The sequence below is a fragment of the Taudactylus pleione genome, unplaced genomic scaffold, assembly GCF_031769625.1.
Source record: "Taudactylus pleione unplaced genomic scaffold, aTauple2 ptg000507l, whole genome shotgun sequence".
NCBI classification, from domain to species: Eukaryota; Metazoa; Chordata; class Amphibia; order Anura; family Myobatrachidae; genus Taudactylus; species Taudactylus pleione.
The window spans coordinates 2,089,540-2,106,279 of NW_028284909.1; the positions used below are offsets into that span (position 1 = coordinate 2,089,540).

At 47.2% G+C, this 16,740-nt stretch overlaps 1 protein-coding gene across 1 annotated transcript in view; it reads left to right on the forward strand.

The window, feature by feature from the left end:
• LTBP4 (latent transforming growth factor beta binding protein 4) overlaps positions 1-16,740 on the forward strand; it is a 209,793-nt gene that overhangs the window by 63,647 nt on the left and 129,406 nt on the right. Inside the window, exon 4 of the mRNA XM_088450149.1 lies at positions 9,854-10,053. Coding sequence (XP_088306275.1) covers positions 9,854-10,053 — 200 coding nt within the window. The remainder of the gene's footprint in view (positions 1-9,853; positions 10,054-16,740) is intronic.

Below are 16,740 nucleotides of genomic sequence, written 5' to 3' on the forward strand. Positions count from 1 at the left end.
CCCAAAAACAAAACACCTAAATGCTAACCTATCTTTTCTGAATTCTGTTACTGCTCTTTTGTATTATTATATATAGTTTATTTATTTGGCGCTACAAGGGGTCCGCAGTGCCTTACAAAGTACATGATGGGCATAAACAAAAATAATATGAACAATTACCTTAAGTTTATGCAAAGATTCAATATTTGCGGTGTTGACCCTTCTTTTTCAAGACATCTGCAGTTCGCCCTGGAATGCTGTCACTCAACTTCTGGGCGTAAATTTACTAAGAATCAAGTTTGGGTGAGTTTTTTTTTTAACTCTTTGTGACTCGCCGAAACTCGGGTGAGTTTCCCATTTTTAAACTCACAAATTTACTAAGAAGTGAGTTTAGATGAAAGTGAGTTTTCCGATGGTGAAGAGGAACGAGATTTTAGCCCCAAATTGCGAGTTTAAATGAGTTTACTTACCCAAGATTGTAGTGTTTTCTATCTTCAAAACTCACCCGAGCAAGCAGCCTGCACATATCAGTGAAATATGTGTAAGCTGCTTGTGTTGTACCTGTTAGAGAAGGTGTTAAATGTGTTATATAAAAATGACATAAGGTCCATCCCCCAAAAGCCTAACCAGCCCCGTACTTGCCAGCCAGTCCTGGTTCCTAAAATTACAGGGAACAAAATGAGTAGGGTCCCACCATAATTTAGGAACCAGCACCAGGCTGCAGGGCCAGTCCTGGTTTTAATTATAGGGGCCAAAAAAATGCATAGGGGTCCCCCTATAATTAAAACCAGCACCAGACCCAATCCGACCAGGGTGTAATATAACAGACCGGAGACCCTATTACCGGGTCGCCAGGGCCAAAGCATTCTCACCCCAAGCTGGTCAGGCCAAGCCGGGGATCTAAGGGGAGTTGGGGACCCCCAAAAAAGGGGTCCCCCCTCTCCCGAAACCCCAGGCTTGGTCTGAAGCCCGGGGCTCTTCCCCACACCCCTGGGCTGTGGGTACAGGGGTAATAAAGGGTTAAATCATAGTGAACTATTGTATTTTACAGTGAACTACAGGTGCCAGCATCCCTGCCCTTTGGCACGTGTGGAACTACAAGTAACAGCAGGCGGCCGGCACCCGTACCTCCACTATAAAATAAATAGTTAAATCAAGACACAACACACACACACCTACGTGACAAGAAAAAGTTTATTACACACCTATCCACTCACACATACTTACCTGCTGCCAGGTGCTCACGTCCCCTTGTCCAATGTAGAAATTAATAAGGCGTACCTGCAATAAAGATCCAATACTCACCTCCTCCATCGCACTGGTCTCCGTAGCATCCATGGGGGTCTTTGACCAAAAACAAAACGGCACCCGATCCATGTACTAACATTAGCGCTGTATGTGTGTGACCACCTACAGCGCTAACTTGCTCCCGACTGACAGTGAGTCAGGAGCTGCCAGCCAATTAGCGGCCGCTAACTATAGAGCGGCCGCTGATTGGCTCCGGCTCCTGACTCACTGAACAGACCAAAACCCACATTATATTAGATATTCAGCCAGAAACATACACAAATCACACTGATCTGTGTATGTTTCTGGCAAACTCGCAGCTCAGGAGGTTGTCTATTTGAAACTTCAATTTATCAGTGAGTTTGCTACAATCTCACACGAGATTGTAATCTCGATTCTTAGTAAATTTGCGAGTTGCATCTTTTTCATGTGAAGTACTTCCTAGTTTGTCCGATGATGAGTTTAGTTGAGTTTTCAAACTCACATGAGTTTTAACAATGAAAACAGGGAACTTCTTTCTGTTGGCATGAGAATGCAATTGAGAACTTGTGGTCAAGAGGCGGGTGGACAAGCAAAAACCCACAAATTCTGACAAACTCCAAGCATTGATTAGGCAAGACTGGGCGGCCATCAGTCAGTATGTGGCCCAGAAGTTGATTGACAGCATGCCAGGGCGACTTGCAGAGGTCTTGAAAAAGAAGGGTCAACACTGCAAATATTGACTCTTTGCATAAACTTAATGTAATTGTCAATAAAAGCCTTTGGGCTCTATTTATTAACATTATTTTTACTAAAATAAAGTGAAAAAGGGTGTTTTCACACCCTTTTCACATTATTTTAGTTTCACCTGTAGTTATTACAGGGCAATTGGAGTAGAATTAGTAAAATTCTACTCCAACCCCCAGTATCACTTATTTTTAGTAAAGCAGATCACATTTCCCATAATTGTAATGGGAAATGTGATCTATGTGCAAGTTACTAAAAATAAATTGTAAAAAAATACCGGGGGAAGCCCTGTGATAATAACGCCACCTGGAGGTGGCGTTATCCAGGGTCTCCCCCGGTTACCGGGCTCCCACTCTGCTCTAACGGGGAGAGCAGAGGCGGGAGCCGGTACCAGTAATCAGCTATGTGGTCTAAATAGACCGCAAGCTGATAACTGTAAAAAAAAGGAAAAAAAATTAAACATTTTTTTTTTTCCTTACCTGAATCCAGGGACCGGTGATCGGGCCTCCGGTGATGGCTCCTCTCTGGTCAGCTGGTCTCCCACAGTGCACTGGGGCCCGGTCATCAGGTGATCGGGTCCCAGTGCAGTATGGGAGATCACCTGATCGGGAAGCCCGGAGAAGATCACCGGATCTTCTTAGCGCCGGGGGGCGGGGCTTAGCGTCGGTGGGGGGGGTAGTAGCGACGGTGGGTCGGTGCATGCGCGGGCTCTTAGTCGAGGTATTTTTTCCGAAAATACCGCGACTAGAGTGCGGATGGGATCCGCAGGGACAGAGCTTTATCGCAAGCTCTGTCCCTGCAAGGGATTTATAGTAAATCCCTGTGATATTGCCTGAATTCGCAATGCGAATTCACTCGGTAATATCACACTACAATCCGCATTCAATATGCGGATTGTAGTAAATAGAGCCCTTTGACACTTATGAAATGCTGTAATTTTACTTCAGTATGCCATAGTAACATCTGACAAAAAGGTCTAAACACACTGAAGCAGAAAACTTTGTGAAAACCAATACTTGTGTCATTCTCAAACCTTTTGGCCATGGTTGTAGGTAAGGGTTCTCTACAAGTTACTGGGACGGGTGGAATTGCTTTTATCCAGACTAAGCAGTAGAGGGCAGGATTGTATAAGTCTTACAAAGTGAATATTGTTACATAGCCATCAGTGGTAAGGAGATGCATAGCTATTTAAGGGCCTGATTCAGAGTTGTACGCTATACTGATATTTTCGAAGTTGAGAAATTATCTTCCATCTGTGCATGCATCTGAGTCGCACTGCGCATACGTCAAGATACATTACCATAGTTGCTTGCAGTATATATTTGCAGTGTGATTGACAGTCAGGGCGGATGTACCAAACGTGCGGTACACATCCCGCCAGTCACTGCAACGATTCTAATCGCATATGCACTAACGTATACGATTAGTATCGCAAAGGACAGCTCTTGCGATAAGAGCTGCCCTTTGCGAAGCTGCCGCCGCCGGTGGAGGGGTCTCCTTGCATCTCCATCCCCTCCTAGCCCCAAGCCCCCAGTTTCCTCCTCTTCCCTGCACCCAGAAGAAGAGGAGGAGGAGTTGGGGGACCCAGAAGGAGCACCTGAAGCACGCAGGAGGCTGAGGTGAGTGGGAGCCAGCAGTGTGAGGTGCTGGGCGACTGCAGGGCGGCGTGGAGGCGGCAAAGCTGCGGCGGGGAGCAGGATGCGGTAAGAAGCCCGTAGGCTTTTATAAGGTAATGGCAGAAAAACCTGGCTTTACCCTCTGCATCGAAAATCAGGTGGCCGGGTCTTAGTACATATGAAAATGCGGTAAAAAACTCAAAACGTTTTTTACCGCATTTTTCCTTTAGTACATCCCGACATCAGGGAGAGTTTGGGAGTGGTAACGGGGAATGTTGGCTTCAAAGGCAGGCGTGGCGCAATCGTTTTGGGGTGTTACATCCTGCATCTGAGATCCGTACACAACATGTCTCCTGCGCCCAATGCTACTCCAGAGATGTACAGTCAGGGTAGGCAGGGGAGGCTCTCCTCCCCTGTCATGCTCCAGAGTTTTGATATAAAAACTGTGTTTTTAAACATGTGTGCCTCCCCAGCTATTGACCTCTCCGCACAGCACTGTTCTACGAGACCATACAGTTACTCAAGACTGCAAACATGGAATGATCTGTGGCCCTGATTCAGAAGCGCTCGCTATTTGCGAACGCTCGCTCTGAATCAGGGCGAGCCGTTTTTTTTTTCACCGGCCTCCAGGCCGCTTGCTAAGCTGTGGGTGACCACCCACAGCTTTAGCGGGCGGCCTGGCAATGGTCGCGATTATCGCGACCATCAGGTTTGCGACAAGACCCATGTGGTAGGGTCTCGTCCACCGCAAGTCCCAGTGAACTTCCTGCTCTATTATCACTGGTGATGTCAGTTGGGCCGCCCACAAATGGCAGGCATTCTTTCAGGAACGCCTCCGTTTGTCCAGCCACCCCCCCTGCATGCCTACAAAATGGGGCAAGCTGTTACTCACAATCGACAGCCGTCCCGTTTTGTAGTGAGTCCCGCAGTGAGTGAAAATTCACTCGCTACGGGGCTCGCGCGTGTGCACTGCCCGGCCATCGACCCGCTTGCAAACGCTGTGTGCTCGCGAGCGGGTCTGAATCAGGCCATGTGTCCGATGCTGCATTTTTGTAAGCAGATGCTCGGATGGGCAAAGATGCCAGTGGGTGTCTCAATACATCTTTCAGAGGCTACAACATTTGCATATTTGCGCACAGCAGCAGGGTACAGGATCGCAGCTGCAGTAGCAATGGCATACAACTCTAACTCAGGCCCTGATTCAGAGCCTCCTGGCCGCTCGTATAGCTGTGGGTGATCACCCACAGCTATAGCGAGCGGCCAGGAAGATGGTCGCGATGGTCAAGACCATCGCGACCATCGGGCTTACGACGAGACCCTTGTGGTAGGGTCTCGTTGCCGCAAGCCCTGGAGTGCTTTCGGCTCTATCAGAGCCGAAAGCACTCCCACTGACATCACTTGTGATGTCAGTGGGGCCGGCCACAGACAGTTGGCGTTCCCATGGGAACGCCTCCGTCTGGGCAGCCACGCCCCCGGCACACCCACCAAAGGGGGCGTGCTGTCACTCACCATCGACAGCACGCCCCCTTTGGTATGAAGAAAATAGATCTCAGACTGCACATTCTGGACATATATATATATATATATATAATTGGAGGTGCTACCTGTGGAGACCATTGATATATACACAAAGAAAAAATACAGGTGCACAACTCCAAATTAACTGATTATATTATAAATAAATAAATTTTGCAGTAAATACAATAGAGGTTTTTGGCATAATCTTGGCCAAGCTTATGGGCCTGCCCACCATATCCGGGTAACCTCTTGTCGGGCAGGTCCCTAACATACTAAGGCTCAAATCCAGAGCGCAGGACACCCCCAAACTAGCCCAGCCAATCCACCCCAAAACACCGCTCTAATAAGAAAAGTGAAGTGTTAAGAGCAGCCGCTGGCCGCATATAAAGCATAAAAATAAAAAAGTGAAATACATATATATAAAGGAAACAGACAGTGAAGTATTAAAATGTGTTAAAGGAAAATGTGTTATACTGCGGTGCCCTGAAGCAGATCAGCCTTTGGTACGAGACCCGGAGCGACGGCTTGCCCGTCGCTATCTGGATCTCGCGCATGCGCACAACGGAGCCAGGTCCGTCGTGCACATGCGCACTGGGCCAACATCGACCCACTTGTGGGCGCTTGCAAGCGGGTCTGAATCAGGCCCTCAGACCGTAGGTTTCTGGCTTCACAGAAAAACAACAATTGTATTTGCGCCCGAGTAGAGGATATTGCTGTATAGTATTTTCAATTGAACAAGAATAAAGGAAAATAATGGCAAAAAGTGGATAGTACATAAATCCTTTATTTTGGAGTCACAGTGCTCCGGATTTTGTAGCTTCTTGATTGAAAGGCTTTTTTTGTGGCCCCCTGTATGCATATATTTATATTCGCCTAAAAAGTTTTAGGTGGGGAATGTATTTTTAAAAACCAGGAGTGTGGGGATAGTAGTAATACGGTCTCCCTAGGGTTGGGATAAATGTGGGTTAGTGGGATGATTGTTCCCAAAATAAATGTTCTAAGGAGGGGTGGTAGGTGGGCGTCCCTCACCTCCACTGCTAGCCGTGGCTGACGGCGGGTGACGTCATTATGTGATTATGAGTGGCAAAATTTAAGTTCAGGTTCAATAGTCAGTAAAAGAACAGTCTTGGTGAGGCCTCACCTGGTCCGTGTGGTGTCCTCTTTTCTTCTGGTCGCCTGGATGACCGGACGAGCTGTTCGCTCTCCAGCGTGGTCCACGCAGTGGCGCTTACGCTTCCAGGTGCCCGCATATCTCCTTCCCAGGGTCACGATGACGCGATCAGGGTAAGCCGGGTTCCAGAGGCTAAACCGCGCGCTCTACTCGCTGGGTGACCTGGCGGCAAGGAGACTTCAATCCGTTTTTAGCCCTTCTTGAGTAATTTGAGTTGAAATGGATGTGCTCCAATGCGTGTCAGCCTGCTGGCCTTCCCCAGGGAGTAAGTGTATGGTGGCCATCTTTAGTGTGGGTATTTATTATGCCATGTGTTATGTGTATTCTTCTGGCTTCACAAATCGGTGTGTAGTTTGCCATGTATAAAACATATCTGAGTCTAGGGCCTGATACAGATATGCACGCAAACCCCATGGTGTACATACGTATCTGATGGTGAGGTGTCTGTACATCCTATGTATGTGTGGAACAGGTCCTGTGATCACGGTCGCTGTGGCCCCCTTAGCCGCAGATTGACAGGCTGCGGCTGTTTGGGAGTGGGAAGGGGGCTGTGACCGGGTCGTGACACCTCTGTTTTGTGGGAGTGCCAGGCCCAGAGTGCCAGCCCAGGGTCTGCGTCGTTGGACCAGATGCTGGATAAGGCAATAGCTTGGGGCATTCTTCCCTTGTAAAATATTTAAAATTTTTGACTATTTTTTACTTATTTTTTATTTTTACTTGTTTTCTGTCAAGAATATTTTTTTTTATTACTGGAGACACAAGTCCGTGGCACCTAACAGTCCTGGCAAACAGTGAGACTACTCTTCCTGCTGCTGGCCCGTTTTCTGTTGCTGTGATAGAAAAATCTTCTTTCCGGAGGGCTTGTAATAATACACCCCTTCAGCTCTAATCCAAAAGGAATTTTGAGATCTAATTCCTGCATACATGTTCGAAGTCATATAGTATACTACAATGTACAGAAGACTGCCGAATTAGGCGAGAACCTTCTAGACTGTGAAGAAAGCAGGCAATTCTCCCAGGGAGCACTTACCTGTCACAGTGTGGGTGGGGACATGTCATGAATTGTGTCGACAAGCCTCGTCCACCACCTAGTGCAGTAATGGGCAACAGGTGCTGGGCTGCCAGTGGGCCCCAACTTTATGACAATACTCTGCTTTATGTCACAGAGCAGAGAATAGAACTGAATGTGACAGCATCACGTGCACAATGACAGAGGGGGGGGAGAGGGGTATATTCTCCCTCCTTCCTCTACAGAAATGATTGAATATTTGTAAAACTATCATTTTTAGGCAGGGTATCAGGGTAATTTAATTAAGTAATTTACTTATAGATCAGGTATGCGTTATTAGATTAGTAGTGGGCGATCACTGGTACACCAATGAGTGGGAGAGATAGGGAGGGTTGTAATGGAATGTGGGAGGTAAATCAGGGTTTTATGTGATGTGTCTGAAGGGATTATTGGAGTACATGTGGGACCTGAGGGGCATTTTGGGTTCAGTGGGAGTATTTTATGGGCAGAGGGATGTGGGGAAATGAGAGGCATGTTTAAGCATTTTTGGGGCAAGTGTAATGTCTCAGCGGTATGTGGGGGCATTTTGGAGCAAATGAAGGTTCTGATTGGCATGTGGACAGTTTATGAGGCATGTCGGATCATTTATTAAATGATTGATGCTGGGGTGCAGAGGTCATTTTGAGTTTTTTTTTCATTACTAAAGTGAAGGGTATTGCGGCTATAGTAGTCAATGTCAGACACAGCGGAGCATTTTGTGGTTATTGCACACACGCGACGATGGGTTTGAGACGCACCAAGGATTTTTCGCAAAGGAAGTGACAGGTAGTCAACGTTTGCGGAAGGTAACGGGGGTGCTGGTGGCTACAAATACGCAAACTTATAGGGACCTGAGACAGCATAGGGTTGCTGAGATGTGCGACCGATGTGCAACAGATGTTCCCGATATTTTTTCTCTCTGCAGGCGGTGGTTATGAGACGCAGGCAGCGGTTGTGGAGGTGGGCGTCTCTGTGCTAAACCATTAGCATATTATCCCAGAACTACTGCTTTGGAATCACAGTCGTGACAGGATTTGCGTGACCCTCTAAATCAGGCCCAATGTGTGGCCCTTTTGGCATTTTAAGGGTGTCACATACTGCCCTCGAAGTGTATTAGGTTGCCCACCACTGACCAAATAGCAGGGTTACTGATGTCAGTGGGGTTTGGCAGCGTAATTACCCCGCTCCCCTTATGGTGCTAAGGGCTTGATTCAGGTTGGTTCGCAAGGCTGTGTTTGCACGCAGCCAGCCGATATTTGCATCTGCGCATGCGTATAAGACGCAGTGCGTGTGCGCTAACTGGCCACAGCAATCGGGAAGCGATCTCAGTGAGCACACAGAGGACCTCATTCAGAGGCGGTTGCACGGGAGCGATCGGTCGCACCCAAAGTGATCGAAAATATGCAAAATGAGCGCTCAATCGCAACGCACATTGTAAGCGCGGAAACACCCACAACAATGAAAGCACACCCCTATCTCTAAGGCCTAATTCAGAGTCGGTCGCAGGCGGCAACCTACGTCAGCACGATTAACACCTGTTACGTTGTTAATTGCCTACAGACATCGGTTGAGGCCGAAACCATCGCCTGCACTTGCACTGCTTAAGGTAGACCCTGGGCTACCCTTAGCTCCGCGAGCAGTAGCATCGTTATTGCAACGAGATGACGTGTGTGATGACTCGCTCAGTAATATATGCACGCCCTTAAAACGCCCTTTTTAAGGTCAACCACGCCTGCGTTCGCGCCACCACACCCCCGTTCACAAGCACCTTCTCCTGTAACCACCCACAAACGGCACGAAATGTCAATCACAGCTACGACCTCGTAGTGACTAGAGAGCAAGAGGATTGCAGTCGGAAAGACAGGCTTGCGCACGCGCACTGCCATGTGTACGCATGCGCAGTTGAACAAAACATCGCTCGCTACACCCAGTCGCTCCGTGCGACCGCCTCTGAATGAGGTCCAGAGTCTTCACACAGTGATTGACAGGAAGTGACCATTTGAGGGTGTTGACGGGGGGCGGTCAGAGAAACTCAGGCGTGCCTGGGCATTTAAACGCCGTTACAGGGGCGTGCATAATTAAGCCCCTGCGATTGTATACGCTGGCAAAAGTCTAGTTGGCGACAGGAAGTTTAGCAGTTTGTGCGGTAGGGTCAGGTCAGCCATAACTCTGCGAATGGTGCCGATGTTACTCAATGTTACCGATGTTTTCGCTGACTTGCGGATGCATGTCATGGGAAGTAGGCGGCTTTATACAGTGATGGGCATCTTGGTATAGTGCTGCGGTTGCCGTGCGATTGCATTTATTAGTATATTTTCGCAGCAAGCAGGGTGCGTACGAACACAGCCTTCTGAACCAACCTGAATCAGGTCCTAAGTCCCACCCACATCTGCCACCTCCCAAAAGTAGAAAGAGGAGGCTGGCAGGATTTCATTGTTGTAACTAACTTATTATTCATAAATAAGCATTTACTGCTGGTTTATTAATGTCTCTTATTGACTTGTCCAGCATACAGGAGCTTCAGTATATTCTGCAGAAGAAGGGCTTAGTGACGAAGGGTAAAATGGCCACTTTACTGACAAAGCACCTGGAGGAAACACAGAAGAGCCAACTGGCCAAAGAGAGCTGGAAAGAGAAACATCGTACCCCCAACTCCATACGGACCTCTAGAGGAGAATTTAATATTCACAGGCAGATCCAGAAAAATGGTGAGCAATATATTGCCGTATAAAATCTATTAAGTCATATATTCTAGATTCCTGCAACGAGGCAATCTCTAGAGCAGAATTAATAATCTTGAGGCTTTACAGATGTTGCAGCACTGTAAGTCCCAGGATGTTCCCTGCCTTGCTGAGAATTGCAGGTCTGCCTTGCATAAGACACATTAATAAATCTTCAGTAAAACTGGATTTTAAGCCTACTCGCACAGATCAGAATAAATTGTCTTAACATCATTATAACAACGCATTATTAGCTTGCACATTTAGGACCTGCTTCTTTTGGCGGTCGTGTTTCTGCAACTTTATGTAATTACCGCTACAGGCCCTTACCTGGTGTACAGCCATGCCTCAGAATGTACAAGGACTGAGATGCCCACTTTGAGAGCAATCATGCTTGGTGCATCTTTAGACACAACCATCAGTCACTCCCAACAACCCTGGGCTGAGATTGTTGGGCTAGTGATGGAAGAATTGTGAAAAATGCCCTGACAGCCATTAATGCTAGAACTACAAATGCTAGCATACCCATTGCTGCCAAACAGGGTCGGCCCATCCATTAGTTATAGTACGCAGGTGAATAGGGTGCCAGGCAGAAGAGGGTGCCAGGCTCCCGGCAACGAGCCGCCTGGCCAGCAACACCCAATGCTATAGTCCCTGCATGGAGCAACAGAGCAAACATCACCCTCCCTTTTAGAGTGAGGTGGAAGGGGGGGGATGTGAGAGGGGAAATGGGCACTCGGTGTGCTGCTTACCTATTCCAATTGGGTCAGCCCACCCCTGCTGCCAAAAGCATACTGGTGATTGTAGAAATACAAGTGCTGGCATGTCCTGGCACCGGGTGTGGTGTAAGAGATAGACAGTAATTAGTTAGACAATGTCTAGATAGACACCACATGTTGGACAGTCAATAGTTAGACAGGGAAAAAACTTAGACACAAACAAAAGTCAGGCACACTAAAGTTAGACGTAAAAAGTTTGACAGGTACAAAAGGTCGACAGAGTAAAAAGGTCGACATGAAAATGGTCGACGATTATTTTTTTTGTTTTTTAGCCCTAATCTTCACCCTAACCCTCCCCTCGGTGCCTAACCCTAACCCTCCTCCCTGGTGCCTAACCCTAACCTTTGGGGTAAGTGCCTAACCCTAACCCTCCAATAGTTGCCTAACCCTAATCCTAACCCTACACCTAACCCTAAAAAAATGTGTTGACCATTTTTGTGTCGATCTTTTTCATGTCGAACTTTTGACCCTATCGACCTTTTATACCTGTCGAACTTTTTACATGTCTAACTTTAGTGTGTCTGACTTTTGCCTGTGTCGAACTTTTATCCTTGTCTAACTATTAACTGTCTAACATCTGGTGTCTATCTAGACATTGTCTAACTAATTACTGTCTGTCTATAGTCCGGAACCCCCTGGCACCAAGGCCCCATTGGGACCTGTAATGCCCCATACTAGTATGAAAAAAAGTAACTAAACACACACAATTTTAAAATTCCTTTATTTTAAATAAATATTGACTGTGGGCGATTCAGTTGTTTAGCCGGCTGCTTTTTTTTTTAAGGCGAACAGAGCAATTCAATTGTTGCTCCGTCTGAGCATGTTAGGCGCCGGCATTTCTGCTCGCACCCTCAGGAGGGTATGAGAAATAATGTGCAAGGAACCAGTGGTTAGGGCGCCCTAACCAGGACTTTAGACGTATTTAACCCTTTACACGGCTAAATCAAGTCTAATAAGGCGTGAAGAGGGCGATAATGAGTGCCCAGAACAATTGAATTGCAAAACTGGGCGCTCATTAGTTATCGCTGCCCACGCAACAATTGAATCGCCCCCACTCAGTCCTTTGTTGCCCACACTATTGCATGTATAAATAAAGCCCCTGCTAGATGGTGCACACTGCACAAGTGACTGATCAGAGCGACTTCAGTCTGATTGGCTAGAGCTACCTGTAAGAGATAGACACATTTTTTTAATTAATTTTTAAAAAATTTTTACATTTTTTTTACGTTTTTAATTTAATTAATTAAATGTATCAAGATGAAGATTATCAGTACAGATCTTTGCAGTGTTATAAACGGGGAAAAAAAGAGAAAGCGAAAATGAATAGAAATCCCTGGAGATTCATGCTCTGGGATGAACATTGGTCCCCTGCAGAAACAGCAACCAGCTGCCTCTTAAAATGTGTCCTACTTAAAATAAGCTGCAGAGGTACTTCCAGGTGGATGGGGCCTTAAGTGCAAATTGATTGAAACTTAAAATTCCCCTGTGTGTTTACTGATCATGTGGAAGAAAGCAAGGCAGAATTTTACACCTGAGAGTTGGACTTCCATCAACTGTAATGTGGCCCAAAGCATCGTGCCAGCAAACAGTAAATTGTAGATATATAGGGGCCTATTCATCATACCTTAAAAATCGATGGAGGTAATTAAGTTTAGAACTCGCATGGAGTTCTACCTAATTACCGGAGGAATTCATCATTCCTCCTCTCCATCAGAATCTATTCCGAAAGCTGTCATTTTTGCGATGACAGCTTTTTCGGGAAATAGATACTTTTCCCTCTCTACTCTACCTTACCACAGCTGTAATCAGTGCTGCGCATGTGCTGTTACATTCGTAAACCCAGCGCATGCGCAGCACTACCTACAGCGGTGGAAAGTTTGTGTGCCCCCCCCAACCCGCCCTCCCCCATCCGCTCACTTCCCCCCTGTCCCGCACATACCTGCCGCGCAGCAGCCTCCAGCTCCGTCCTGCTGGTCTGACACGTGGTCTCCGAGCACACCACACCACAGTACAGTTTAGTTTGAAAAAAAAAAAAAGTTTTTTTTTTTTTCTAAACTTTATTGTGTTCTGCTGGGAGAACACAGTGTGCGAGCCAGAGGAGGGACCAGAGCGCCGGAGGGAGCTGCGGGGGACCTGTCCAGCTGACTGCAGGTAAGTTTCATCTGCTATTCGCCACCTCACAGTGGTGGATAGTACCTCCATCAAATTCCGAAAATACATAATTTTCGGAATTTGATGAATACCATAATTTCCATATCCTCATAATAATGTATGGGGAGTGTGGAAATTAACGCAGAGGGACTTAGCAAGGAGATATCAGTGTTATCTCCTGTGCGAAGTGTCATCATGAATACTAAAATAACGTTATTTAAGGAAAATGTCTTTAAAAACGTTATTTTAGTGTTGGTGAATATAGCCCCATAGACCCTGATGTGTTATAGTGGATGGACTGGTTTCCGTGTGGGTGGACTGGTTTTCCCAATTCATAATATATACTCAGGTTTAATCTGGGTATAACGAAATGGAGAGTGAAACTGCAGCATATGGCAGTAGGTAGTACATACTCAGGTATAATTGGTGGACATGACCCCCGACTCCCTGAGATATAAGTATGGGAGTTATAATAAAGATGTGGACTAAGGTGTGTGGCAGGTAGAACACAGACACTCAGGTATAAAGCACTGTTCTTCCCCTGCAATATTCCGAGTGACCATACCTCCTGCCAGAAAGGGTATGAAAGGGTATGGTTCGATTCCCGTCAGCGGCAGCCCGACAGGAGCAGAGTTAGAAGCAGCGGAAGCCCGACAGCGCTGGAAATCCCAATCGTGGATAGGTAAGTATAGACTAACCTAACCTAACCCCCCTAACCCTAACCCTCCTTAGGGGTGCCTAACCCTAACTTCCCCCCCAAGTGCCTAACCCTAATCCCCCCTCTAAGTGCCTAACCCTAACCACCCCCTTCCCCGCTGCCTAAACCTAAGTCCCCCGGGGGGTGCCTAACCCTAAGTCCCCCCCGGGGGTGCCTAACCCTAACCCTCCCTCCCCCTAGCCTAACCCTAACCCTCCCGGGGGGGTGCCTAACCCTAAGTCCCCCCCGGGAGTCCTAAACCTAACCCTCCCCCCCACAGCTGTCCGCTCGCGGCGCCCGGCATCACTACGATCGTGATGACGGGCGCCGGTTTCCCGGCGTCGGGGAAATGCGGGCGTCTACATGCCGGGATAAGACAGTCGGGAAGCCGGCTGCCGGTATATAGGCAGTCGGCTTCCCGATTGCTTCCCCTCCTGCCCATACCATTGTACAGCTAGTTCTAGTAATGAGATTCAGTATCGGGAGGAGGCAGCAGGTACTTGTACTGTGTGTTGAGCAAGGCGAGTGCTCGGGTGACCTCCGGCTTATCAGCAGCCAAGAAACGAATGTGCACTTTAGCTCCAATCTGTGTCCTGTCTTTGTTTTTCTGTCTGCTCCCAGGACTGAGGTCTGAAAACACCCAGCAGAAAATAACATTAATCAGACTGATATGAATTTCCTGCAGAATTCCATTAAGCAAGACTGCGATGACAGATATTACACTATTTTCCCACCCAATGCATCCTATTACTACTCACTGCCATCTAATTTCATTCTCTATGTGCATACTTGTCCGGGAGACTCCTAAATTTCCAGAGAGAGAGAAGACAGCGCTACAGGACCCACCTGCTTCTCAGGGAAGTGAGCAGGGTGAGTCTGTGGTTCACTGTGAAACGCATCATTGTGGCCTCGGCCCCTGCGAGTACTGTCGTGATTTATACATTGTGGGGCCTGGGCCATTATGATAATGATGTCAATTCTGGACCTCCCACCTCCCCAGATAATCCGGAGGGTATCTTAAAAAAGTACATAAATATTGCCTGGTGCTCATTTTGAACTGTAAGTTATATTGCACCTGATTCAGTGTTGTACGCAACCCTGACGATTGTGAGAGACGTGCAGGATCTGTGCTGCGCATGTGCAGGTCTCCCTCTGCGAGATCGCTCGCAGTTCCCGCAAGCCGATTGACAGGTTGAGACGATTTGGGGGCAGGGAGTGGGCGGAGCTGGCCTCCGTTCCAGAAAATGGGGGCGTGTGACCCCTGTTTTCTTGGAATGCCTGCCTAGGATAGGGTCATACTCAGATTGTTGATGTCTCGCAGAAGATCCGATGCTGCGGCTGAATAACGCTAAATCCGGGCCATTGTGTAGAAGTAAGAAGAAAGGGGAAGGGACTAATAAAACTAATTACGTGTGTAGTATTACATTGGTACCTGACAGGGTTGTAATGAGGAGTGTGCGACCAGTTCTGCAACCCAGTATACTAGGCTGCAGGGGAGGCACAGTTGCTGACTTATAGCTTGTGGGGTGATCCCATCTTCCTGCTCCCCCGGTGCTTGTTGTGTGATAACAAGATATCACATGAGGTGGAGGTGAGGTGTACTGTGACAGGACGCTTCTGAGCCCAGCTGCAACCAGAAACCACGTTTCATCCACTTGTAGGTAGAAACGATCCATATGACAAGGATCCTGATATCCAGCGGTGCTGTGTCTCTGCAGAGAAGCACAATCTGATCACCATCTAATGCTGGCCGCACACTAAACGACTTGCAAACGATGCAATGTCGTTAACGACTGAACTCCCCGACAGCTCCCCGGCAGTGCTGGAAAAAACGATATTGTGCAAAAAGTGTTCAACGACCTAACGATATATATCGTGTGATTTCCATACTCTGTCAATCTGTCGCTAACGATATTGACAGATTTTCCCTGCAGTAGGGAAGATCTAAAGATACGACTTTCGACCGGCGGGAATGCGCATCGGATCGTTATCGCTCGTGGAAACTGCACGATTTGCACAAATTTGAACAATTTATCGTTCCGATGCGTAGAAATCGTGCAAATCGTGAAGAAAATCGTCCAGGGTGTGGCCAGCTTTAGAGACAGATACTGAAGACAATGATCGACAATTCTGGAGGATTTTAAACAGTTCAACAATTAACCATGTACTGTAGTTTCCTGGCTTTCTCAATAGCAGAAGAATTGGGAGAAAACTGGCTAAAGTTGCCTAAAAAAAATAATCTGTGCGTTGCCAGCCTTATAGACAATCTGCTAGATTTGTTTTTTGCTAAAGCTCAAGGATGGAGCTGGCGTGACCATTCGGTGCAGGAGAATGTAAGGTATACAGTGAGTTTTACCCTCTCCAGCAATTCTTGCATATATTTATATTACAGCATCTATTAAGTGAGCCTTTGCAGGGCTGACCTCACTGGCATCTCCCGTTCATACAGGCATTACCACATACCCTCTTGGTGCCAGTGAAAGAGAAGTGATCTGTGCACAGGGCAGAGCAGTGAAGTCATCCTGTACTGTACTGTATGACTTCACATTCTGGCCAGCCGCTACAGCTGGGTAGGATAATGGCTAACACTTGTGGCAGAGCAGATCTAATGAATCAAGCCAGCTGCCTGTCAGGAGCCATTTGGGGCTTGACATTCAGCTGCTGTTTGTTGATGAGAGACAGCGGATGTGAGAGCGTTGCCTAGCACGCAAAAGGTAACATGAACTTCAGTGATATGAAGCCAGAACATAGGGGGGAACTCAAACATGTAACCTGGCAGGGAGCAGCAGGGAGCTCACCAAACGCTGATTAGATGGCCTTACACTGGCCTCTTATTCCTAACGGTCCACAATCTGACTTTAAGCAGAACCCATTAACCCATTAAATACCTTGCTGTCATTAAAAGGACCCTCGTTTATATATTGAATATACATACATAGTACTTTAATAGAAGAGTATGTGTGCCTAATGAACATGGATCAGATGATTTCTGATGGTACTGATTGCTGATGCCACCGAGGTGACCAGGTCAATTTGTGCACCTAAAAA